At 40.1% G+C, this 26,491-nt stretch overlaps 1 protein-coding gene and 1 long non-coding RNA gene across 4 annotated transcripts; one reads left to right on the forward strand and one right to left on the reverse strand.

Moving 5' to 3' along the window:
* Positions 1–3,548: 3,548 nt before the first annotated feature.
* LOC311077567 (muscle M-line assembly protein unc-89-like) lies at positions 3,549–22,931 on the reverse strand. 3 transcript variants are annotated; one of them, XM_084106095.1, is made up of 15 exons: positions 22,518–22,929; positions 22,105–22,419; positions 19,961–20,311; positions 19,492–19,785; positions 19,121–19,423; positions 17,517–17,570; positions 16,981–17,289; positions 16,572–16,886; positions 16,189–16,482; positions 15,818–16,120; positions 5,923–5,955; positions 5,793–5,840; positions 5,561–5,656; positions 5,352–5,398; positions 3,549–5,249 (listed from the first exon to the last, which is right to left on the reverse strand). In XM_084106095.1, the coding sequence occupies exons 1-15, from the start codon at positions 22,567–22,569 to the stop codon at positions 4,938–4,940; spliced, it is 3,126 nt and encodes a 1,041-aa protein (XP_083962221.1). In that variant the 5' UTR covers positions 22,570–22,929; the 3' UTR covers positions 3,549–4,937. The 3 variants fall into 3 exon arrangements, with proteins under 3 accessions (XP_083962221.1, XP_083962220.1, XP_083962222.1); XM_084106094.1 differs by having other exon boundaries at positions 16,189–16,491; positions 22,518–22,921; XM_084106096.1 differs by lacking the exons at positions 3,549–5,249; positions 5,352–5,398; positions 5,561–5,656; positions 5,793–5,840; positions 5,923–5,955 and adding an exon at positions 13,573–14,938 and having other exon boundaries at positions 16,189–16,491; positions 22,518–22,931.
* Positions 5,970–17,084, forward strand: LOC311077580. The gene is made up of 3 exons (XR_014604934.1): positions 5,970–9,628; positions 16,784–16,825; positions 16,946–17,084. It is a non-coding gene; the product is annotated as an uncharacterized lncRNA (long non-coding RNA).
* Positions 22,932–26,491: the final 3,560 nt, after the last annotated feature.

Consider the following 26,491-nt stretch of genomic DNA (forward strand, 5'->3'; position numbering starts at 1 on the left):
TTTCAAGCAATCCACCCCCCGAAAGGCGCTAATTTTAAAATGAAACTAAAATGCTCATGGCTGCACGGGCATTCATAACGGTGCGCGTCCACGGCGAGGAACGAGCAGAACAGAGTGAACGTTTTTCAGTTAATTCCTACTTCCATAGGAATTCATTTGAAATGCTCGCTCAACCAATATAAATGTGTGGTCGAACATATTTTACTTTCGTTTTTAAGTTAGCGATTAAAAAGCCCCCAGCGGTGTCACACGTCAGTTAACCGGTGGTAAAATATTCTCACCGTCACATACCTAGTATATTTTTATATAGATATAATAGGCCTACCTGATTTTGAACACAAGAGGGCAGTATAGCACTATGTTTGACTTTATTTATGTATTGTTTAGACTAAACAACCATTCTGGCAGTTTTTAAACTTAAACTTCATTCTTAAATTGAAAAAAAAGAATAAAATGTTTAGTTGTGATGTTTGTATACTTTTATATAGAAATAAATGGTATATAATTACATTTTTAGAAAATTTGAGGCTTTTAGTTATTCCTTTTTGGACATTACTTTAATCCTTCGCCATAGCAAAACCGTTTGAGATATTTATTATCCGTTCACAATTTAGCATATTTAATGTATTTTCATCATGTTGAAAAAGTTTGGTGGGAATAAAATAAATAGTTTAAGAGGAGTGGCTAAAAATTCATAGGCTGATTTTGCAAAAAAATCCACATTCAGACCAAAATATCTGACTTCCTTTTTCTCTGAGCTAATGAATGTAAATTAGAAAGTTGTCCGGCTTGATGAGAACAATATAAAAAATTTTTTTTTTTACTGTATTTAAAACTAACCCCCCCACTTTTGTCAAAAGCATGTTGAAAGTGACACACTTCCTGCTGCCAGTTGGTGGCGCTATAACTTTGACTCACAATAGTCACATCCATCTGATCGGCCTCTTACCACGAACACACTGCTGAAGTTTCATCAAGATCAGTTGATGTATGCAGAAGTTATAACACTTCGTGTCTCTCTTTTCTCGCCATAAATTTGTTTCCTCACCACGGCCAAACCGTTCAAGATATCAAAAATCCGTCCGCAATTTAGCATCCTCAATGTCTTTACTTCATGCACACCGAGTTTGGAGGTGATTGAATGAATTCTCTAGGAGGAGTACATCACATTCCACAGCAAGCGTTTTCCAAACAACCCATAATAGCTGACTTCCTGTTGGGCTGGCGTGAAACTTGACAGAGGGAAAGTTGTTCGGCCCGACGAGATCTATATGTGTACCGAGTTTCATATTAATTCATGCAAGCGTATTTGATATATGGACCAAGTTTTCAGACCCTGTTCAAGAGGGCGCTGTTGAGCCCCCCTGCCACGCCCGTTTCTGAAACTTTTCACATGTCTACTGGCTAATAAGTGTTATGTGTCTGTCGAGTTTCATCCAATTTCAAGCATGTTAAGAGTCTCAAACGCATCCGAAAAGAATATTAAAACTTGATGCGTTGCCACGGCAACAGTATCTAAGATATCAATAATCCTTTCACAGGTCTACATCTGCCCTGTGTTTACATTATACACAGAAAGTTTGAAGCAAATCGGGTAAAATTAAGAGGGTGACTTCAAAGCATTTTGAAAGTGACACACTTCCTGCTGCCAGTTGGTGGCGCTATAACTTTGACTCACAATAGTCACATCCATGTGATCGGCCTCTGACAACGAACACACTGCTGAAGTTTCATCAAGATCAGTTAATGTATGCAGAAGTTATAACACACTTCCTGTGTCCCATTATTCGCCATAAATTCGTTTCCTCGCCACGGCCAAACCGTTCGAGATATCAAAAATCCGTTCGCAAGAATTCATCCTCAATGTCTTGACTTTATTCTCACCGAGTTTGGTGGCGATCGGATGAAATCCCTAGGAGGAGTATTTCACATTCCATTGTATGCGTTTTCCAAACAACGTATAATAACCGACTTCCTGTTGGGCTTTTGTAAAACTTAGAGCACGAAAGTTGTTCGGCCCGATGAGATCTATATGTGTACTGAGTTTCATATTATTACATGCAAGCGTGTTTGATTTATGGACCAAGTTTTCGGACCCCATTCCAGGGGGCGCTGTCGAGCCCCCCTGCCACGCCCCAGTACCAGCTTCAGCCCGGCCCTGATGGCCGCAGGTTCTGACGTGTGTGCAAAATTTCAAGAGTTTTTGAGCATGTTAAGGGCCCCAAAAGTGGCAAAAAGGCAAAAAAAAAAAATAATGAAGAAAAAAAAATAAAAAAAAATAATAATCCTTACGGAAACAATAGGGCCTTCGCCCTTTCAGGGCTTGGGCCCTAATTAGGATGTGAATTAGGAAATAGAATGTGAAATTCTATTTCACAAAAGAAAGAGGACACACTTACTTATTCAGTTGAGGCTGTTTCTGTTTATTTGGTTACAGGACATATTTAGGCTACATCACATTTAGAAAGAATGATAATTTCTACAAATATGCCACTAAAAACACGACCTGATGAGCTTTAGCACTCTCTCGACTCCCAGTAGGCTACAGATATTTTCAGTCAGAGAAACAGAGGAAGCTCCTGAAAAAAAGTTGCTTTATTTTATGATAGTCCGGTATAAAGAGACCAGAGGCTGCCAGTAGGCTACTGACAGATACAATAAAAACATGATTGTGATAGCCATTATGATTGGTCTGATTTCTTCTTACCATGTTTACTATGGTAATGGTTAGCGTGCACAGTCTTTTGCATCGGGTATAAATATTTCTGCCTTATACGGTGATCAGAATCCACATCGGATCACAAACAGAAGGCAATCAAACATGAAAGTGAGTTTTGAGGTAAACTATTTTAAAAGTCTTTAATGCTGATGTTAGCTGACAGAATCATCTGGCGCTGGCGTCTCCCGGCTCAGGTAAACTCCACCTCTGTTCGTAACCACTCCTCTAGCCCGAGCTGGTCCGCTGTGGACCAAGGTATTCGACGGGCCAGAAAATCCTGGCCGTTGTGTGCCGTGCTGCTTATATTTATCACGCAGTAAAAATGAAAATGTAAACGTACAGTGCCTGTAATGTATATTGAAATATCGGAGATGTGTTTAAAAATCATATCACCGTTATTGAAAAAAATTATATTGCGATATATATTGATACTGAATTATTGTCCAGCACTATTATATCTGTTATTTAACAGTTGATATGGTTCTTTAATGCTGTGCTAACTAGCAGAAAACACTTAAACCAGGGTTTAAATCCCAGTTGCGCTGGAGGGGAAGATTGTAACACTGCGTTACAATGAGCCCCTATTAGAAATATGCTATTCTATTCCATTCTATTCTTTTATGAATTCATTCGAGAAAAAGGTGAATAAAGACTGAGTCAATGTTCAGAAATTATTCATTATTAATTTGTTTTGAACTATGCTGTATAGCTGTGTTTTGCGGTGTGTTTGTTGTCACAAAAATGTTTTATTTTTAATTATTTAAAAAATTCCATTATATGAAAAGTTAAGAATTGTATTTTATTGACAAAATATTTGAGTTTGTCTTGGATATTTTTTATTTATTAGATCAGATAACATTACAATGTTACATTGTTCCCCTCACATGGTGGGGCATGTTGTCACATTTCACTTCCATTCTTTCGGGGTAAATCAAGAAAAAAGTATACACTGTATTAATGAAACAAAACCACATAATTGTACTAGACGTGTGAAATCAATGCAGGGAAAAATAAATACTCTGAACACTAAGTAGGTTTACACAAACTGAGAAAGTCAAAAAGCGTTAGGTTGTGGCCCGCTCTCCCCTATATGTGAATCTGGCATGGATTATTACTCATTGTGCAGAAATGCTGGCCTACCGATCTGGTTTCTCACTTCTGCTGCTATCAGAGCTTTTCTAGAAACGACTGCTTTCCAGCAGTTAATATTTCCCTGTGCTCGATGATACTTCTCAATAGTGCAGTGCTGTTACAGGGCTAGAGAGTTCACAGTTGTTGAATTGTTGAATCGTCTACTGTTGGTTTCAACCATTAAAGGCAGCAGATTTGAAAACTGGTAATCAGCAAACCAAGACCTAATGAACCTTTAAATCTGGTTACCAGAGTGATCAATGAAAACGGCGGCGGGATTGCATAAATATACATTTATTCAGCAGAGACTTTTATTGAAAATGATGAGAATAATACAGACATATTGCTAAATCAAAGCAGAACACAAGCACAATCATTAATACAAGTTACTAACAGTATTTTAATTTGTTCTTTTGAAGATTGAAATGTATTCTGCTGCTCAGGATTGGCAAGTTACAATGTAATTAGTTACTTTTTTTTGTAGTTAAAAAGTAATGTAATTACATTTTTAAAATATCTATTACTACCTTTCAGGCACTTCACTTGTTTCACATTTCTAAAATACATTTAAATCTTAGTGGAGAAGGCTTGTAAATGAGGCTTATTTTCCTCAGCATGATAGACATCCCATTAAAACACTGACATTTATGACATCAAGTACATTTATAATCGTTATGAATATTGTCTTGCTCTTCATCCGAGCTGATGCGCTCATCACAGATTGGCTTATTGCTCACAACATAATGCGTCACTTTTGGTAAACTGATGCTTACAAAGATTAAAGATGATTTTTAAAAATAAGTTCTGTCATCAGTTTAACATTTCAAGAGAAGTCAATGTTTCCTTCTGTCTCTGAGAGAAACATTTCAGCTTCTTTCCAAACAGTGACCTGTAAGTGTCACAACTGATCCATAACCTGTTCTAATAACTGATCCATAACCTGATCTAATAACTGATCCATAACCTGTTCTAATAACTGATCCATAACCTGTTCTAATAACTGATCCATAACCTGTTTAATAACACTGAATGATTATTTCAGTCATTATTCTCAGTGACTGACACGGTTCTAGATTTGAGTAAAACTCTAATGGTAAGTATAGTTTGGTGTGTTGCTGTGTTTGACAGATGCATAATCAGAGTGAATCTCGTTCTTACTGAAGGAGACTGTAGCGTCACTGAGAGACTCTTCATGCTTCTGGAAACTGACAGATGCGTAAAGGACCCTGTCAGAGGGGATTGTGGGTAACTGGACTGTCGAGTAAAGTGGATTCTGTGAATCAGAGGGGATTGTGGGTAACTGGACTGACGAGTAAAGTGGATTCTGTGAATCAGAGGGGATTGTGGGTAACTGGACTGTCGAATATAGAGGAGTTGATGTAGGATCTGAGTCTTGACCCTGTAAGAGAAGCAAAATCCTCCAAACATGAAGTCTCAGTTTAAAGGTACAGCAAACATGCTTATCTGACATCATGAAGCACAGATCAGTTCTGAAACTCACCATTTCATGATCTCCGGTCTCTCTTCTGTCTGATGATGAAATGATGCCTGTGTGAACAAGAGCCACATCTCAGACTGAGAAAATGAGAGATCATTTAACTGTGTGTGTATTTCTGAACAGCAGAGGGCGACACACTCAGATGTACTAAATGTGCAGTGGTGTGTGTGTGTGTGTGTGTGTGTGTGTGTGTGTGTGTGTGTGTGTCTCACCATGTTTACAGCTGTATTTTATTTTGAGCAACATGAGCACTAAACACACAGCCAGCAGGATCAAACCCACAGAAACCACAACTATCACAGAGGAAACTGAAATCACACAAAGGGATTTTCACAGAGAAAAGGTGAGAATGTTACGTTCAACTACATTCTTACACATGCTGTACTTTAAATGCTTGTTTATATCATGAGATAACTTTGAACTCAAAATGCGAAACGGATATACCAGAATTATCCTGGGATGTTTCTCTTTCAGGGTCAGGTGACGTTGTTTCTGAAAATACACAAACATCTTTATCTTTATATCATAAGATCACTTTCAACTCAAACTGAGCAACGGATCTGCTGGATCTTACCAGACTTTTCTTCATCCTGGGATGTCGTTGTTTCTGAAAATACACAATCATAGAGTGTTTTGGTTAAACCAAATAGAGAAACAGGATCTGTCAAAAAAAAAATCACACAAAGGGATTTTCATGGAGAAACAAGGTGAGATTAAAGGGATAATGTGTACTTTCTTTTAGGTATTTTATTATCTAAAATCAATATTTTTATTCTCAAATATGTCCTCAATGGTGTACAAATACCTCAACCAATGATCAGACTAATCCTCGTAAACGAAGAATTTATTATCTTTATATACATGGGACGGGTAGGTCCACGGAGGCTTCCATGTAGTTTCGCCATCTTGAAAAATTATAATAGCAGAGAGGAACAAAAAGTACTAGGCCAACACGTTTCCACAACACGTTTCGTTCAGAGCCAGCGTCACGTGACTGAAGCCAGCAGAAGCGGAGGAGCAGAGCAGAGAGAGGCGCTTGTCACTGCCGCGGCAAGTTTAAAAGGCTGCACTCACTGTACGGTTATTAGTCACACAGGATAAGGAGTCCTCGTCGTCGAAAAAGTCCAAAGTAGACCATAAAAACGAAACGTGACCGGAGATTACAAAAAACAAGGGTTAATGTCGGGATAGCTTTTTCCAGGTGGAAAGAGCTAATGCAGGAGAAAGCTTTTAAAAGAGACGCTGAAGTTGCCTGCTTTCTTCTCGACAGGTAAGTCAATATTACGGTCTTAATTACAAGCTTTTTTTCACTGCTTGGTTGTGTACTTTATTAGGGTGTACTCACACTAGGCACGGTTGCCATGAACCGGGCCCGAGTACGATTGCCCGGTCATAGATCATAGAGCGCCGATGGTCAAATTTATTAGAGGAACAAATTCAGTCATTATTTCCTCAGATCATCTGTGGAACACAAATCTGATTATCTGAAGAATATTTTCTGTACATTGAAAGCAGACAGCAACTAGTCAAGCTCCCAAAAGGACAAAAAAAGCCATAAAAGTGCCCATGTGACCCGTTTCATTTCAAGTCACATTTATTTATATAGGCTAGTGCTTTATACAATCCCGACTGTTTTTTAAATCAGCTTTACACTTATAAACATGAAAATAACAGTGTTAATGTTGCAAAGTTCTTCAGTTATAAAAACAATAACAATTTCAGTATTCCAGTATCCCACATATTGGTTTTAATCCAGTTATTTCTATTTTTCTATTTCTGTTAAGTAGAAAATATCAGTTTGCATTTCCAAACATTAATTATGCCATTAATTGTAATAATAATGTAAGATTTTTGTGTACAGGAGGAGTCTGACAACAGCCGGTCTGATCCACACAGATCTGATCTCACCATCATCCAGTCCACCTGGGATTACATGAAGAAACAGAAAAGCTGACACTGTTTTTCATGTTTAATACTGTTTAATAACGTGCTATATTAATAAACGTGACATGACTGCAGTGCTGAATTGCAGAGCTGGTGTAACATCGCTGTGATCAGATGCTTTCTGAGCTGTTGTTTTCTCACTGCTGTAATTTTTGATGTTTGTTTTGTCATTGAAAGTAGTGGTAGGAGATATGGAAAAATATCATATCCCGATTTTGTCAGAAAAAAAAAAAATCACGATTCATGATTTTTTTTATCACAATTCTTTTCCATGTTGGTTTTAAGACTAGTTTTCAAATTACTGAGCCGCAAAACAGCCATAATGTGTCCATTTAAAAAAAAAAAGAAGTGTTAATTAGATTTAACGTAGAGCACACTGTAAATTTTAATTTACAAATTTTTATATTTTTCAAATGTAATATTTTATTGAAACCAAACAGATTGTGCTGCAATAGCATAATTGTTTTTATATACAAAACATTCAAATATAATAATGCAATTTATATTGTATACTAATTTCATAATTTTATCCTGTTCAGTGTTCCTAATGTAATTAGTAATTATTTATTATTATAAACTACTAAATGCCAGTGACAATAATCCCGTGTGGTCTTGTGGGAAGTATGTTATTTCTAGACACGCACTACACAACTTCCAGTCATCAATAAAATTAATAGTCAGACTTAAATATGGTTCTGAAGTGCGGCTAGACCATAAATCTGCTGTTGTAGCAAAAAACGTAACATTTAGAATTTTGTGTTCATCTTGCTGCGGCATTCGGATCACAGCCGTGTATAAGATAAAGATAAACATGGCCGTGGCGGAAACATATTTGCGGCTGGGTATCTCGTAACGTGGATCTACGACTTTGAGCAGTCTGACTGTCAGCATATTCTTTCGGGTGTTTTCTTTTGAGGTGGTTAAAAAGATTCGTTGTGTTGCCATCCGACATGCGAGTCTTATCATTGCAACATTTGCAAATAACTGTTGTTTGCGCCATTGTCTTTTGTGGAAAATCCAAACCATTTCCATAGCACGAATCACGATACAACAATATTTCTGAAAAAGTGGATCGTGGAGACATTTTAATTGTTCACGATCAAAAATCGTCATATCGCACACCCCTAATTGAAACCCAGTCAACAATTTGATCTCACCGTGAGCTCCCAGGATACTCGTGAGGTGTTCACAATCTGAGTTCACAGTGAGCTAAAAGTGTATCCTCACAGCGCCCTCACTGTGTGCTCATACTATGGTCACAATGTGAGGTCAAAGTGCACAAAGACTAGATACCCAGCATGCATTGCAGCATGAAGCTTTTGATCATCACCATTGTTGAGATTCATACTCTGATTCTTGATCTCTCTGTGATTCTAAATGACACATTAGTTAAAATGTTTGTCTTATTATGCATTTAATATCCTTTATAAATGATTACGACACTATTGGACCTCATGTTGTATAATCACAGGGCTATTATAATTTAAAATATAAAATGAACAAAACCACACAAAGGCAGCATACTGAATCTAGGTGACGATTATGTTGTCATCAATAACAAACCAACATTGGTTAGTAATAGTGAAGCTGGTAATGCTGTTTGTGGAGTTGTTTAATCCTCCTCTGCTGAGATCTTCACAGATTTAATGTCTTCTTTTATTTCACCTAAGGCTGTGGCTGAAGTCAGTTGTATGTTTGGATAATTTTCTTATAAGAAAGATCTGTTATCTGGGTGTGCACTCATACTGTGAGCTGACCATGTGACACCACTGTGACATCACTGTGAAAGTGTTGAGAAACAGGAAGTAGAATCTCCCTCCAGTGACCGATATTTGAACCGCCTCTTCTCATCCTGCTCAACATTATGAATTCACAATGAGCTCATATATTACTGACACTGAGTATCACCGTATGAGAGGGATGGGCAAACTCGGTTTTGGATGAAATCTTTTATTTATCTACAATCTACATTTAATCTACATTAATTGTGGGAGTGTGTTGTGATGTTGAAAAAGTGATGTTGAGTCAAAAATGTACACATCAGCATTGATTTAACATTATTTCGATGGTTGCTGTCTATCTGGGACCCTAATCAAACACACCTGAACCAGCTGATCAATGTCTTCAGGATTGCTAGAAAGCTACAGACAGGAGAGTTTATCAGGGTTGGAGCTAAACTCTGCAGGACAGTGGCCCTCCAGGACCGAGTTTGCCCATCCCTGCCGTATGAGAATGGTGTGATGTCACTGTGATCATGATCTCACGTCTTGACTGGGAAGGAAACATGTAAATGTGTCTGGTGTCGGGACATCTGCTAACAGTTTATCACTGCAAAGGTATTTCAGAATTCTTTTTAGCCTTGAGCGAAGACAAAAAAATATGTTGCAATGATTATATGAGGGCCGTAAAGCAGCTTTATAAAGAAAATAGAGTCAGTATTCAGCTCAATTCTGTTCAGTGTTGATTCAGTTCAACAACAGTGTGAATGTTCAAGTGTATGATTAATTGCAAATAGCAAATTCGTATCCGATGATATCAAGTATGTGCCAAGACACGTCTTTACAGTGCATAACGATTTAAATTCAGACAAACTATTTCAGTGTATGGAAAAGAGCAGCAAGAATGTTAAAAAAACATATTTTGTGCTACAAAAAAACAACAAAAAAGTGTGTCTGAAATGACAGTAAGGTGAGGGTTATTTTTGCACATCTGTAAACAGAAATGCGTTCTCTGTGCTAAACTAAAACACAAGTTTTACTATGGTTTTGGTAGCTTCCTGTTCTCTGTGGTTTTCATGTTCATCAGGCTGAATCTGCAGACTTTAACACAGCATGTTGCTTTAAAGGGACAGTTCACCCAAAAATGAACACGCTGTAAGAAGAAAAGCTGCAGAGAACGCCTCGGTTACGACTGTAACCTCGGTTCCCTGAAGAGGGAACGAGCCTTGCGTCGAGATTGATGCTATGGGAACGCATTGCGTGATTGCATCATGAAGCACTTGTAAAATCAGTCCAATGGCGTATAGGCAGGTGACGTCATGGCAGGAAGCTATAAAGCGCACCCAGACCAAACATTGTCAACTTCTGATAGGTCGAAGCAAGTCGATCACAGGCGCGCCAGAAGTATGGCAAGGTGACGCAACGCTCGTTCCCTCTTCAGGGAACCGAGGTTACAGTCGTAACCGAGATTGATGATTGTTTTTCAAGGGAACTCGCGTTGCGTCGAGATTGACGCTATGGGAACATCTATACCAACGCCACCATAGTGACCAGAGCCTGTCTTGTGTGAAATCAGGCGAGCACAACAAAGACAGAATAACCTGGGACCCAGGAGTGAAGCCCAAAAGTAGGTTTTAAACCCGATGAGTGTGTGCGGAAAGGAACCGCCCGCCGCATCACACACCTCTTGTAGGGATACCCCTAATACAAGGCTACAAAGCCATACTGCTCCTGCTCCAACACACCACGGAGGAAACCGGTTTGTTTCCTGTGCAGGGAGCTCTAGAGAGATTGTGGCCTCAACAACCTCAGTTGAGAGACTCGAGTCTATGAGTTGGGCCCCCTCAGGGGCCAAACCCACACTCACATAACTCTGTTCTCCAGAACTCCCGGAAGTAGAACAATCAGGGAAACCATGTACAGATGCTGAACTGCCACGTCTGCAAGTCCATATGAGCTCCACCGCCTCGGGGTGGAGTCTCCCTCCCCTGGGCCTCAGCCCCTGCCTCGACAGGATGTCTGCTCCCTGAATCTGGTGCCCAGGGATGTAGAGCCTGAGCCATCATCACCAGGTGATTAAGTGCCAGGTGAGATGAGAACCAAGGCTTCTTCCACATAACTAGGGCACGTAAGCATCGTAAGCATTCTAGCAGAGGTACCAGCCTCTCGACACTGGCTTCTGGATTTAGTTGTTGTTGAACAGTCAGTCCGTCGTCCTGTAACGCGAACCGGCAGGGAACGACTGAACTGACTGCTCTGGGACCCTCCTCGGAGGGGGCAAGCATCCCAGGACCACTACCCAGAGATATGTGCTCGCCGGAGACCACTGCGCCCCGAAACACACAAGGTGGCGGGGTTAGCATAATGGTCCCCTGAGGGCACCGAAGGGCAGTGGGCACCGTATAATGAGGTGTTAACCGCTTTACTTCGGGGGAGACTGCCCTCATTGGCCTGACCCCTCGGGTGTCAGGACCTTTTCTCCACAGCCTTCTTGGAAATAATAATGGTCCTCAGATCCGCCTTACCCCTTGTAGGCTGCGGTTGACAGTGCCAACCCAACCCCAGTCTTTTAGTGGGGAATCAGGAGCAAACACTCTGTTTCTGTTGAGATATGTTTGGCAGAAGTTCCCACGCTGCCAGAAAATCTAATAAGAGAACCAAGCTCTCCAGATTGTTCTAGGTGTTACTCAAGCGACCAATTCGGTGCCCTGTATGGCAAACCAGCAGGGAACGACCGAACTAACTGCTCTGAGACCCTCAACATAGGGGGCGAACATCCCAGTGCCGCTACGTTTCCGGGCAGACACGGAGATGTGGGCTCGTCAGAGACCGTTGCGCCCCGACGCACACGAGGTGGCGGGGTGGCAGAACAGCCCCCCGAAGACATCAAAGGGAAATGGGATCCGTATAGAGAGGTGTTAACCACTTCCCCCCGGAAATTAAGAGAACCAGCCTCTCAAGACTGGTCTCTGGAATTACTCAAGCGACCAATTCGTTGCCCTGAAACGGCGCACCGGCAGGGAACAGCCGAAATGATTGCTCTGAGACCCTCCTCGGAGGGGGCAAGAATCCCAGCGCCGCTACGTTTCCGGGCGGACAGTGAGATAAAGGCTCGTCTGAGACTAGAATTCACTGGAGACTGTTGCGCCCCAAAGCACACGAGATGATGGGGTTGGCAGAACGGCCCCAGCATATTAATACCGAAATCTAACTCCTCAGAGATCAGATAAGTACATATTTAATTTTCTCAAAAATTAAATGCAGCCAAATATCAACCAGACAAGTAGAAACGGTCTGGATGAAATGCTGAATACTACATTAATATAGACATCGAACTCCTCAGAGATCAGATAAGTACATAGATCAGATAAGTACATATTTAATTTTCTCAAAAATTAAATGCAGCCAAATATCAACCAGACAAGTAGAAACGGTCTGGATGAAATGCTGAATACTACATTAATATAGACATCTAACTCCTCAGAGATCAGACAAGTACATATTTAATTTTCTCAAAAATTAAAGGCAGCCAAATGTCAACCAGACAAGAAGAAACGGTCTAGGTGAAAGGCTGAATTTAGTGTATTAATACAGAACTTGGTCTGGATGAAAAATAGAATATATTAGTTTCATACATCTTCTTTCAAAGCCAGACAAATATTTAATTTCTCCAAATTAAATTCATATTATATTCTCAAACAAAAAGAACAACAATAATAGTCTACAAACACATAATTAGTTTGCAAACAATCATAAGAGAAAGAGAGAAAAGGAAATTCCTGTCTGCTCAGTTCCCTGTGTGTATATAAATATATCGGACCTTATCTACACGTTGCCTCGGCAACCGCGCGATCTGAGCCATTAGATTCTTATTGCAGAGATGCAGACTCATAATCTACGCGCTGCCTCGGCAAACGCGCGATCTGAGCCATTAGATTCTTATTGCAGCCCCGAAATCTACGCGCTGCCTCAGCACACGCGAGATCCGAGATCGAGTCACAGAATCTTTATTGCAGACCCGTAGCCTAATCTACGCGCTGCCTCTGCAAACGCGAGATCCAAGCCAAATAATCTTTCTCGACTTTCTTCCCTCGAGAAGAAAGCCAACAGGAGCAGAGCTAAAACTCTCGAAGTGCATATGTTACACGTCAGGAATTATGAATGAACACTGTCAGCCACCTTTTACTAGAGCTGACCGTGCATGCTCTACTCCCAAACAAACAACACATAAATCGCGTGTATCCCCACTCGTAATGAAGCGAGAGCGGGGAGGAACACACGATCCAAAATGCTGTTTGCTCGCCATTATATTCCTGTCTAGATATATAATATGCTTGTTAGGACAAACAACAATAAATAGACAGAGACAGATTTCACAGAGAGCGCTTGCTGAAGACACAGAAGCTGACAATGTTTGGTCTGTGTGCGCTTTATAGCTTCCTGCCATGACGTCACCCGCCTATACGCCATTGGACTGATTTTACAAGTGCTTCATGATGCAATCACGCAATGCGTTCCCATAGCGTCAATCTCGACGCAACGCGAGTTCCCTTGAAAGGGAACCGTGTGTGACTCAAGCATGATCTATACGAAACAAAAATATATGGGAATATACTTCAAAATATAATGATATATTACATAATACATTTACATATATGGGAAACTAGTGCTTATATTTTTCAATATACTGCAATATATAAATACATATAAAGCATTTATAAATTAAGACAAAAACAGCATTACATGTAATAATCAAAAAGTTTTATCCTTTATTGTTGTCATGAGTCTGCCTTGTGTTTTAGTAGTTCTCTAGTCTTGTGGCAGGATCATGACAGACCCATGGTTTGTGTACAAGCGCTTGGTCATTAGTTTGGCCATGTGCTTGTGTTGTCTCGTTTCCCAGCCCCGCCCTCCTTGTTACCCTCATTTAGTAATTATCTCCTCCTAATTATCACCTGTTCCCTCATTAGTTTGTCCCTATTTAATCCCCTTGTGTTTGCTGTCCTTTGTCGGTTCATTGTGAAATGTGTATCTGTGCTTGTTGTTGCCGTGAACACCTTGTCTAGAGTTTTTGTTAGTGAAGTTTATTGTCTTTATATAGTTAAGCCTTGTCAGTCTAGTCACCTGTTACCTGTGTTGTTTTGCCCCCTCGTGGGTTTTGTTTTCTGTTTTATATCAATAAATCCCGTTTGTATTGTGTACTGTCTGCGCTTGGGTTCATCGTGTTGCACGCCCGTGACAGAATGAACCGACCACAACTGAACCCAGCAGACAGTTTGTCCTCGTCCCTTCAGTCTCCAGCGGACCCTCTGGAGGATTGGTGGCTCAAGGCCATCTCTGACTCCAAGATGGGAAGACTGCCAATTCCTTCCCAGGAAGAACAATCCCTAAATGAGTATGCCCGGGTCGTGGAGGAGAGGAGGTGTTTTTTACCTGAGAGCCTCCTTAATCGCTACCTCATTGCGGGCCTTAATGATATCCCCCCTCTGGCTAAACGGGAGAGGCTGGTCTGTCGTCCTTTCCAGGAGATGGTGGCCCACCTGTCACGGAGAGACCCGCCCAGTGCCACTAGCCCACCTCCACCTGGCATGCTGCCCGTGATCCCGGAGGGTCGTGTTCTTGCCGTGGCTACGTTGGGGGACCAGACTGTTTTCTCCACTACTCCCGAAGTGGCTACTCTTCGCGGCAAGCGGGGAAGACGGCTGTCCTGGGAGTCCGCATCAGAGGCCTCGTCGACGGAGTCTACACCTCCCGGGACTGTCTTCCCAGCGCCTGTTCCAATTCCCGCGGAACTCCATAGAGTCACCAGTCCAGCTACAGCCTCGGTACCACGGCCCAGAAGGAAGAAGAGGAGGAGAGGAACCTCCCAACCGTCGTCCTTGCCTGGTCCTGAGCCCGCTGCAGCCGTGAGCGCTGTCCCAGAACCCGCTGCAGCAGTGGGGAAACAGACTGTGGTGAGTGCGGCAGAGAGGTCATGTCTCGTGTTTAATGTCCTCTTGAGGAGCGTCTGGTAGCCGCTCCTTAAGGGGGGGGGGGGGGGGGTTCTGTCATGAGTCTGCCTTGTGTTTTAGTAGTTCTCTAGTCTTGTGGCAGGATCATGACAGACCCATGGTTTGTGTACAAGCGCTTGGTCATTAGTTTGGCCATGTGCTTGTGTTGTCTCGTTTCCCAGCCCCGCCCTCCTTGTTACCCTCATTTAGTAATTATCTCCTCCTAATTATCACCTGTTCCCTCATTAGTTTGTCCCTATTTAATCCCCTTGTGTTTGCTGTCCTTTGTCGGTTCATTGTGAAATGTGTATCTGTGCTTGTTGTTGCCGTGAACACCTTGTCTAGAGTTTTTGTTAGTGAAGTTTATTGTCTTTATATAGTTAAGCCTTGTCAGTCTAGTCACCCGTTACCTGTGTTGTTTTGCCCCCTCGTGGGTTTTGTTTTCTGTTTTATATCAATAAATCCCGTCTGTATTGTGTACTGTCTGCGCTTGGGTTCATCTTGTTGCACGCCCATGACAATTGTGTACATGTATTGCACATTCATATTCCCATATAAATGTGAATGTATGTTCACACACACACATATAAACACACATGCATGGAATGAGTTACAACATATTTCTAGTTCCCAGCATGCTTTGCTTCTGACTGTTAAAGGACAGTATGTTAAAATTAAGAGTTATTTAATGTGTTTTGCTCAATATTAATATAGGGGGAGATTTGTTAGTGTTTAATTTTCTATTATTTTGGAATTTAAAAGGTTTTCTGGTATGTCTGAGTTTTTGTGGTCAACATTGTGCTGAAAGATGTTTTACCTTGAGTCACATGTAGATGAACTTCAGTTAATACGAACGACCCAGAAGTCACCACTGCGCACCAGTATTTCCCAGAATCCTCTTCTGTCAGATTGCTGATGTTCACAGTAAAGACTCCAGCTGAGGTTTCGTCCGTCAGAGAGAATCGGCCGTTTGTTCTCGTATCGGATGAAACACGAACTCCGTCTCGGACACAGATGTTGGGCTGATCTCCTCTGCAGAAAAGCCTCTGTGTTTGACTCCTGATGTTCTTACAGCTGATGGACACCGATCCTCCGACAGACGCTTCATGAGTGAAGAGCGCTGGAGAGAACAAACACATGAGGATGATGACAGAAAACATTGAGATGTTCCCCAGAAAACACTCTCACCATCTTTCAGGATGATCATGAGCTCAATGGGAAGGTTAAACGCTCCTTCCACTGCACACCAGTATATCCCAGCATCCTCTGCTCTCAGGTCACTCAAGGTCACAGTGAAGAGATTGAGTTCAGTGTCGTCCTTTACTGAAATCTTTGGTTTATTAACATGGGATTCATCGGATTGAATGATATGTTGAGCATCTTTAGTGAAACACTTTCCTTTACAAAGACACTTTACTTCTGTTGAATGGTTTTCATCATAAGGGCATTTGATCTCAGATGAATCTCCTTCACGTCCGACCACTGGAGGCACTAATAGTCAAAGAAAAGGAGAAGTATTTATATGCTGTCATATATGCATATGTTATTTGATTTATGGTCACTGTACGTACGAGTTGGAGTGAGTTGATGTTGATTGGTGAGCGAGACAGAAGTCAGATGTGTGTCTCTGGTTTCGGCTCCACACCAGTAAACTCCAGCATCTCTCACGCTCACATTACTGATGCTCACTGTGAAAACTCCTGCTGGACCGGCAGAAAACTCAAAGCGTTTCTTCTCTGATGAACTGATGCTTTCACAGATCTTCTCCTTGTTCTCTTTGCAGATGTGTTTGAAGGTCTCGTCATGTTTCTCGGGGAAATTGCAGGTGAGTTTCACACTTTCACCAATAATAGCAGATGCTTTGCTTGATGCACGAAAATGATCAACTATACACAAAAACAATGAAAAATATACAATATAAAAAAGCTATCTTTCTTATTTTAAGTCTCTAAAATGAAGGTCCTCCCAGAAGCTCTTTACCTTGATTTACTGTCAGTTTAATCTCAGTGAACAGATCATGATCAGGTTTATTCACTCCACATCTGTACGTCGCTTCATTAGCCGCGGTTAAATCACTGATGAAAACCTTCAAACGTCCTTCACTGGAATCATCATACATGTGCACTTTATCATGACGAACCCACTGATTCTGTTCTTCAATAAAGATCTTCTTCTGTGGTGAATCTTTCTGGATGAACTTCTTGTTTCCTTTGATTTCTTGTGGAAATGTACATGTGATGAAGACTGATTTACTGGAGTAGGCCTGAACCTGGACAGACGTGATTTTACCTGCAAAATGGGATTTATTTGTTGATTTACTGCATTATTAAAAGTCAGGAAGGATTTACCGGTTGATGGCTTTATAGTCATCAAGATCACAACCATAGAGTGTATTGGTTAAACCAAATAGAGAATTGAATACGAGTATTCTTACACATGCTGTACATCCATCACTCATCTTTATATCATAAGATCACTTTCAACTCAAACTGAGCAACGGATCTGTTGGATCTTACCAGACTTTCCTTCATCCAGGGATGTTTCTCTTTCAAGGTCAGGTGACGTCGTTTCTGAAAATGCACAATCATAGAGCGCCGATTGTCAAATTTATTAGAGAAACAAATCAGTCATTATTTACTCAGATCATCTGTGGAACACAAATGTGATTATCTGAAGAATATTTTCTGTACATCGAAAACAGACAGCAACTAGTCAAGCTCCCAAAAGGACAACAAATAAATAAAATAAAAGTGCCCATGAGACTCGTTTCATGTCAATAAAAAAAAAAAAAACCACTGTAAACATCTGCTCTGCTCATCCAGCATGAGTTGCAGTCGCACACAGTGCAGCAGGAATCACAGTTCACTGATCTCGAGATGATGTTGGAGGATTCGTTGCACAACAGAGCCTGAGCGTCTGATGAGTGTCTTATATTGGATAATGCGCGATTAGCACCGCCGCTCCCTACACAGAGTATGTGCGATCGCGAACCCGAAAGTGAAAGTAAAACACGAGTTCCTGATACAATAGCCTATCTCCCAATATCAAACCTATCTCTGGACTGTGTTGTTGTGGCTCTGATCTCTCTTTTGATCTCTGTTTGCACTTTGAATACTGAGAGTATTTTGATTATGGTTGCACTTGCACTTATGGTTTGCACTTAATGTGACTTAGAAAAAACTTATTTTATTTTGGTTATTTATAGTGTTTTTATTTTTATGTTCAATTTGTGGAAAGAAGATCAATTAGGATCACGGCCTCAATCAGAAGCTCATAATTAATGTACAGTAAGGTCTGAAGAGACTCATGTGAAATCATACAGGAGAAAAGCTAGTCAGTTGAGTATGTGGCAAAATCTTTTACAATGCTTGTATATTGTTGTCTTTCAATGCATTTGATAATTCATACTCAAAGCTTTTTTCCAGTCATGACTTTTGTCAGTGAGGATTTCTATTAAATATTGTGCAAAAATCTCATCTCGTTCTCGTGAACCCAATCTTGTGTCTCGTGAGATTAGTGTCTCGTCACACCCCTAATTACTGCCTTTCCTTTGAAATCAAATAACTGTGATTTCTTGTAGCATCACTGCATCAACAGGAAGAGAATTACAATCATATAAATGAGGAAGAAAACTGCAGAAGTGAAGGAAATTAGTGGAAAGTCTATTAAGAATTGTGCCGCATGAAAAAATAATAATATTTTTTTCTTGACAAAATGGCACTCAAACCAGTCAATTAATCTTAACTTGGGTTTTCTGAGTAAACAAGGAATAGTATGTGAATATTACAGATTACTAGATTTTTACATTTAAGTTAAGACATTAAGTAAAATTAACTAATTTTTCATTTTAATTTTTAGTTTTGTTGGATTTTACTGTTTTCCTCAAATTCATTCTGTCATCATTTACTCACACTCTTATTGTTCAAACCTGTATGACTTTATTTCTTCACAATATAAAAGAAGATATTTTGCAGAACATGGACACCGAACAGCATTGCACCCCAATGACTTTTCATGGACAAAACAAAACATTTCTCAAAATATCTTCTTCTGTGTTCATCTGAAGAAAGCCATATTTCATTTAATGGTGAACGATCCTTTTAATGAAAGAGTCTTTTACCTTGAGTCACATGTAGATGAACTTCAGTGAATACGAACGACCCAGAAGTCTCCTCTGCGCACCAGTATTTCCCAGAATCCTCTTCTGTCAGATTGCTGATGTTCACAGTAAAGACTCCAGCTGAGGTTTCGTCCGTCAGAGAGAATCGGTCATTTGTTCTCGTATTGGATGAAACACGAACTCCGTCTCGGACACAGATGTTGGGCTGATCTCCTCTGCAGAAAAGCCTCTGTGTTTGACTCCTGATGTTCTTACAGCTGATGGACACCGATCCTCCGACAGACGCTTCATGAGTGAAGAGCGCTGGAGAGAACAAACACATGAGGATGATGACAGAAAACATTGAGATGATCCCCAGAAAACACTCTCACCATCTTTCAGGACGATCATGAGCTCAATGGGAAGGTTAAACGCTCCTTTCACTGCACACCAGTATATCCCAGCATCCTCTGCTCTCAGGTCACTCAAGGTCACAGTGAAGAGATTGAGTTCAGTGTCGTCCTTTACTGAAATCTTTGGATTATTAACATGGGCTTCATTGGATCGAATGATATTTTGAGCATCTTCAGTGAAACACTTTCCTTTACAAAGACACTTTACTTCTGTTGAATGGTTTTCATCATAAGGGCATTTGATCTCAGATGAATCTCCTTCAAGTCCGACCACTGGAGGCAACAATAGTCAAAGAAAAGGAGAAGTATTTATATATGCTGTAATAAATCACAAAAACCTTCAAAACAAGATTTATTTGTTGATTTATTGCATTATTAAAAGTCAGGAGGGATTTACATTCCTTATTTAGAGCTGTAAGGAGTCTTTAGTTAAAAGAACTAAACTCACCATAAACATTCAGCTGAATCTCTTTAATGAAGGTTATGTGAGTAACTGACTGATCTGAAGGTTGATGATCTGATCCGTATCTCTCCACTCCACATAAATAAACTCCACTGTCCGCTGCAGAAATATCTCTAATGGTCACATTAAAATGATCTTCATGACTATCAGACAGACTGAACTTCTCCTCAGATGATTGTGATGATCGTGAACTGTTCAGAACATGGACAGGATCCTCGTTCAGTCTGTAGAAAACTTTGGTGTGTGTTTTAAACTTCTCATCATATTCACAGCGGAAAGTGATCGTCTTTTGTCCAAGATACCCGTCCCGGATAACAGACGTCCCACAACCAGACTCTGAAAATGATTTCAACAAAACCTTGTGACATGAACTTAAATCTAACATATTATTAGTGTTATTAGAGGTGCACTAGGGAACTTTGGCCTCTCTATCGCCATCTCTGTGTGAAACATACAATGTCATGATCCTTGCAGTGTTTCTTTTAAATGTGTATTGTGGTTGTTTTTAGGTATATTCATAGTTGCCTGAGATCAGAGTCGTTACATCCTACGCCAAGACATACTGACAGAAAAACACACATCTGAAAATGTAATCTGAACAGGGAAGTTACATATATATTTTTTTATTTTTACAGATGTAACATGAACATGCAAAGAAGAATGACATACAACATAAAACTGACATTTTCCCTGCATAATCTTTTGCATCAGTGTTTTGAATCAGTGTAAGGCATGGAAACTGTTTTGAATTTTTTTTCAGTAAATAATAGGGGTGTAACGGTACGCAAAAATCATGGTTCGGTACGTACCTCGGTTTTAAAGTCACGGTTCGGTTCATTTTCGGTACAGTAAGGGAAAGAAATGCAAACATTAAACTGCAGGTTGTTTATTACTATAAACTTTTTTTTAACAATTTGTTTACACTTTTTTAAACACTTTTTAATGAAATCTAATAAAATATATATAAAATAAAAAAAGAATAAGAAATAAAACTGCTGCAAAGTTCTCCACTAAATAAAATACTCTCAGTCTCAAACCAATATCACATAATAAAATATAATGAAAAATATAAATAAATAACTATGATAACAGTGCAGCATTACTAATCCCAGCTTGTAGGCCTGCTCATATTTAAAAATATATATATATATATAACTTTTCCAAAGTGTAAAGGGTGGCTCTTCAAGCTCCGGTGTGGTGAAGTATCCGGTCACTCTGAAGTGATGGGTCCAGGCTGAGGACCCAATTAGTATGCCAGTAGTATGCCTGATCTAAATCTGTTCTCGCGATACGGTAAGGCAGTATCAGTGCAGTAATATCAGGTAAAGCTCATAGCACGATCATCGGATAACGTTAGCTGTATGCTATGCTACTATCTAAGCTAACTAAAAAACACACTAACAACGAGAAATGTTTAATTTCACAATCTATAGCTTCAGTTAAATACTAGTATATGAAACGTATAATTTAAAATACATTAAATACATTAATGATTCGTTATAACGTAGTACACACGTCTTCTATAATAAAGTGATTTTGTATGATTTGTAACCAGGCACTAAAGCGATTACCCATAAAACGTGCTTTGAACCAATCGGATTGCTTGGGTCCTCAGCCCAGACCCATCACTTCAGAGTGACCGGATACTTCACCACACCGGCTTGTCCATACTGTCAATGGGCTTGTCTGCATTGGCCATGACGCTAGCTAGCAAGAGGCTGGGCTAAAGCGTGCCGTGTATGTTGTTGTACAGCGCACGTTTTTTTTTTTCCGCCCTGCAGTCGATTTCATTGGTTTAGGTTACAGTGACGACGGGTAAAACTTTAGAATCAGCTGCAGGGTGGGATTTGCGCTGAAAAAGGAGACTTCCGCCACTTAATATGTTTGTGTGGAAACACGAAAATGTACTGTTCCGCACACAAAATATTGCATTCGGTTATTCGGTGCACACGTGCACCGTACCGAAAGCCCTGTACCGAAACGGTCTGGTACGAATACACGTACCGTTACACCCCTAGTAAATAATTTTTTTTTTTTTTTTTCATTTTTACTCAAAATCTTCCGTACTGCACCTTTAATAGTACTATAATTAATAATTGCTGTATGAAGTTATAAAGTGTCACACATACCTTTCTTCTCCACTAACTTAACATCACGACTCCATGTCTGATTGTTTCCACATGTATATTTCCCATCATCCTCTCTGCTGAGGTTCCTGATAAACACTGTGAAGAATCTGCTGTTTTCATCATCATACAGAGCGAATCTCCCGTTATAAACCCATCGACTCTTAACATCAGTACTGATGCCCATCTTACAGCTCCTGTCTCTGCAGAAATACTTCACTTTATGTTGATCATTAGTCTCTCTCTGGTTTGAGATCATGCACTTGAACATTAAACTCCCTCCAGTGCATCCAAACACTCTGAAACAAAGCACTTGACCTGCCAAACACAAGTGCATTTGCTCTGGGTTATAATATATCATCAATCTGGGTAATATAGTATGTTATTCGACCCAGACTGAGCAGTGAAGAACTGACCTGAGATCAGGCAGAGGGTGATGAAGATGAAGAGGATGATGACAGCCTTCATTCCAGATTGACTTCAGTCTCAGATATCCAGAGAAAAACCAGATCCGATCCCAATCCAGTGAAAGCAAGAACTGATCAAATGTGTTCCTTGAATGTGATGTAAGTCACTATCATTAGAAGTGCACAGATCCTCCGTCAGTCTTTCTCACGTTTCTTCTTCCTTATTCTCTAACGGTTCCACCCAGATCTGCACTGTTAACAGGGCGGAGAGTGTTGAGGTGTGTGAAAGACAAGCAGAGAAACACAGAGGACAGACGACACATCCGTATATTAATATAAACATATACATTAAGAGTGACAGAAGGGTGTAAAGACTTCATCCTGCATTCATCATGAAAGTTTATTTTAAAACAGCCATTTTAGTCTGGGACTAGACTTAAGCCTTGTCTTAAGAATGGGGGAAGTGTCATTTGCATGTAATTTATTACGATCTATTTGTGGATCCCACATAATTTCACTTCTGCTTTCAGAGGAAATAAAAATCACCCACATCTTCTTGTAAACTTTCTCTTGACACACATTGAGGGTTTAAAGCCATTGCAGAAGCATTTCTGATTGTTTATGATTGTGTTTGCTCATGTCTCATTCATGTCTATTTTTTTTTTTTTTATATAGATAAACTTATGTCCCTTTCATGCATATTTACATTTACATTTACATTTAGTCATTTGGCAGACGCTTTTATCCAAAGCGACTTACAAAGCAGGACTAGATTAAGCGAATCATCATGAAGAGGCAAAAACCAAAGCTACGCAAGGAGTGCTCAAGATACAAAGTTCAGGCATTATTCAGAGTAGCATAAGCCCGATAAGTGAGGTTTTTAGAGGGAAAGGGGAGGTTTTTTTTTTTTTTTTTTTTTTTTTTTTTTTATGTGGTTAAGTGCTCACGGAAGAGATGGGTTTTCAGATGCTTTTTGAAGGTTGTCAGGGATTCAGCATTCCGGATGAGGGAGGGGAGAGTGTTCCACCAGCATGGAACTGTGAACATATCCACCTTATTTTGTGAGGCAATAAGCTATTTTATAGCTATTATAGGCAAATGGTTAAAAGAACAACAAAGTGTAAACTAGTCACGATGTGTTAACAAGATAAAATGCCATGATATCGCATACAGTTTGCAATATCAAGCAGCATAACAGACAGATTTTGTAGAGCTAGAATAACTGGAAGCACATGAGACCGAAGCCTATTCAAGTTAGAAATGGCTATTCTGCTCTTATGTTAAAATAAGGTGTATAAAACCATAGATATGAGAGAGAGTATAGAGGGATACCATATGTCACTTTTGAGTGATTTATGGCCCTCAAAGCCCTGCCCCCTTTTTGACCGTGGGAATTTCCCACGCTAGCTCCTCCCACTTATGGTCTGTACGTACACCGTGGGGAAATCGGACTTACGCCACACCTCCTTATGGGTTGAACATCTGAAGTGTTCTCAGTAGTTCTAAACAGTGTATATTAAAACTTTTTTTAAAAATGTACAATAAAAACATAGTCAGAGTGTGAGATCAGTGTTTTCATTAAAGAAGACAGATGTACATTCATCACTTTTAAAACGTTAAAACATTAATGAAATAAGTTAAAATTGCATTTTCTCTAAAAGAGTTATTCAGAAAATGAGTTAGTGTTATTTCAAGATGTTAAAACATAAAAACAACTTTTTTTCATTTACAAAAAGATCATTTTTAAAATGTTGACTTGTAAGCATTTAACTTTCACATAGTATTTTGTAAAACTTTTACATGAAACACAAACTAATTTAAAAGTGTTACGTTTTTACATACCATTCGTTAAAGGACTCAGAGCTTAAAAGATATATAAGTGTTTCGTTGTGGTGGAGCAGAGTGGAGAGCGTCCACTCACTCCGAAGGCCAGTCAGAAATGAAGCTTTGTGAGGCCTACAGAGAGACACACACAAACCCCGCCCCTAGCCCCTCCCCCAACAGATGTCACCGTGGGAAATTCCCACACCCCCTTCAAGCTCCCAAATAGAAAACACATCCGGTCATCTCGGTGGCCGAACTTAAATGACCAAAGAAAACCGATGCAACGGCTCAAAGAGACCACACCCCCTAGCACACCCCTCTCAAAGCTGAGGGGTCAATTTTGATTTAAGGGTGTGTGTAAAAAATGACATCACGTGGGAATCCCCCATCCCTCCCTCCCTCCCTTCCCACAACGTCACAGTCACATGAGCTGTTTAAAAAGGAGCGCAAACTTGAAGTGAAATACTACTTGTGATTTTACAAATCAGATAATCTGCAATGGCAATGGCTGCACCCCCGAAAACTCCAGAGAGAAGGATAAGTGAGGGTATGGAGGATTCGACCTTAGCGCCGCGAAAAAAAACATAGTTACCAGGACCCGTTTAACGCGATTTCTCCACGAGCCGGCGGAGCGCAAATGAAATAGGCTAGTTTTCACTTGTCTGGAGGACGTGCGTGTACATATGACTTTGACAAAAACAATCGTGAAGTCAGATTGGTTAATGGATAACGACGAGCGATTCACAACGAATACAACAGAGGATCCGGATTGGATTTTGGAGTATGGAGAGATTTAAAAGATGATGGAAGTGAACCGGTTTTCATAGCAGAGTGGGCTGGATTAACCACGGGTACAAGATACCGGCTTCTCGCGGATTATTTCAATAAACACCCAGAGGATTACGTTTACATACTTTGCAGTGATTTTGGAATGGATGTACCCGAATGTTCGTGACCTATTTCTGAGGATGAGCGTTTAAAATAGCCTACTACGATTTAAAATTCATGTTTCAATGGAAGGTTTACCTGTGTTTTTCTAAAATCACGTAGCTTTTTTTAAATGGAGCGACGCATTTGGATCTGTTGATGGATACGCACCAATAGGATTACCGGCTGCAACGAATGGATACCCACAGAAAAGCATCGATTGGCTGAATAAATTTTGTGATTATTTAATCCTTTCTATGCAAAGTACTTTGAATTGCCAGTGTATAAAATGTGCTATATTAATAAACTTGCTACTGTATGCCTTGCTTCGCCTATGTCACAGGAGAAATTATATTTAATTCACAACTCTATGCTCTCATACAGGCTAGAACTGGCTCACACTCACACAAACATCCGCCCCGCCCCGCCCTGTTGAAAAGTCAAGAGCCTGACTAAAGCACACACTGATCGCCACAATGGTAACATCAAATCAAACTATTACGTTCAAATAAGTAATCAACATCTAAACCAGAGTTGTATAGTCCAGGGGTCAGAAAGTAAAAGTCCTGCCATAGTTTATTCCACCCATGAACTCAGCAGCTGATTTCACTAATTAGTTCTCTCTCCTGACTGAATTAGCAAATCCAGGTGATTGGAACAAAATACTGAGCAGGACTTTTACTTTCTGAACCTGGACTTTACACCTCTGGAGAGAACAGAAAAAGAGACGAGCAGAAACACAAGAACTACAACTGACTTCAGACACAGTCTTAGATGAAATCAACTGAAGAGAAAAGAACAGAGGTGTAAAGTAAATCTGTGAAGATCTCAGCAGAGGAGGATTAAACAACTCCACAAACAGCATTACCAGCTTCACTTATTACTAACCAGACTGACTTTATTTCTGTTAGAACTCCTTATTGAGATGTGTGTAATTTGAAGTCACCATAACAGTGATTAGCATTTCCATTAGTTGGGCTCTAAACTCTGATTATATCTTTTGTGTTTTCTGGTGACTGTGACAGTGTGTTTGTTAAACACATTTGCAGCAGCAAAGAAAGCTCAGTTTAATCAGGGCAGGTGATGTTGGTTACCTGTTGATGGCTTTATAATCATCATGAAGTATTGTGCTCCACTGATGCTTTTCAAATCTAACAATTGTGTTCCATTAATATTTTCACTTCACAAATCCTGAGTTATTGCAGTATGAGATACAGAAGTAATATAGGATT

Source organism: Abramis brama (genome assembly GCF_963993115.1).
Source record: "Abramis brama genome assembly, chromosome: 2".
Classification (NCBI taxonomy): Eukaryota; Metazoa; Chordata; class Actinopteri; order Cypriniformes; family Leuciscidae; genus Abramis; species Abramis brama.

Bases quoted from the DNA above. Each gene is read 5' to 3' on its own strand.
- LOC311077567 (XM_084106094.1), bottom strand. From the start codon at position 22,569: ATGAAGGCTGTCATCATCCTCTTCATCTTCATCACCCTCTGCCTGATC. The intron at 19,424-19,491 runs GTGAGAGTGTTT...TGTTCTCTCCAG, and splicing joins CATGATCGTCCTGAAAGATG to CGCTCTTCACTCATGAAGCG. The intron at 5,399-5,560 runs GTGAGACACACA...TTGTTCACACAG, and splicing joins AAAATACAGCTGTAAACATG to GCATCATTTCATCATCAGAC.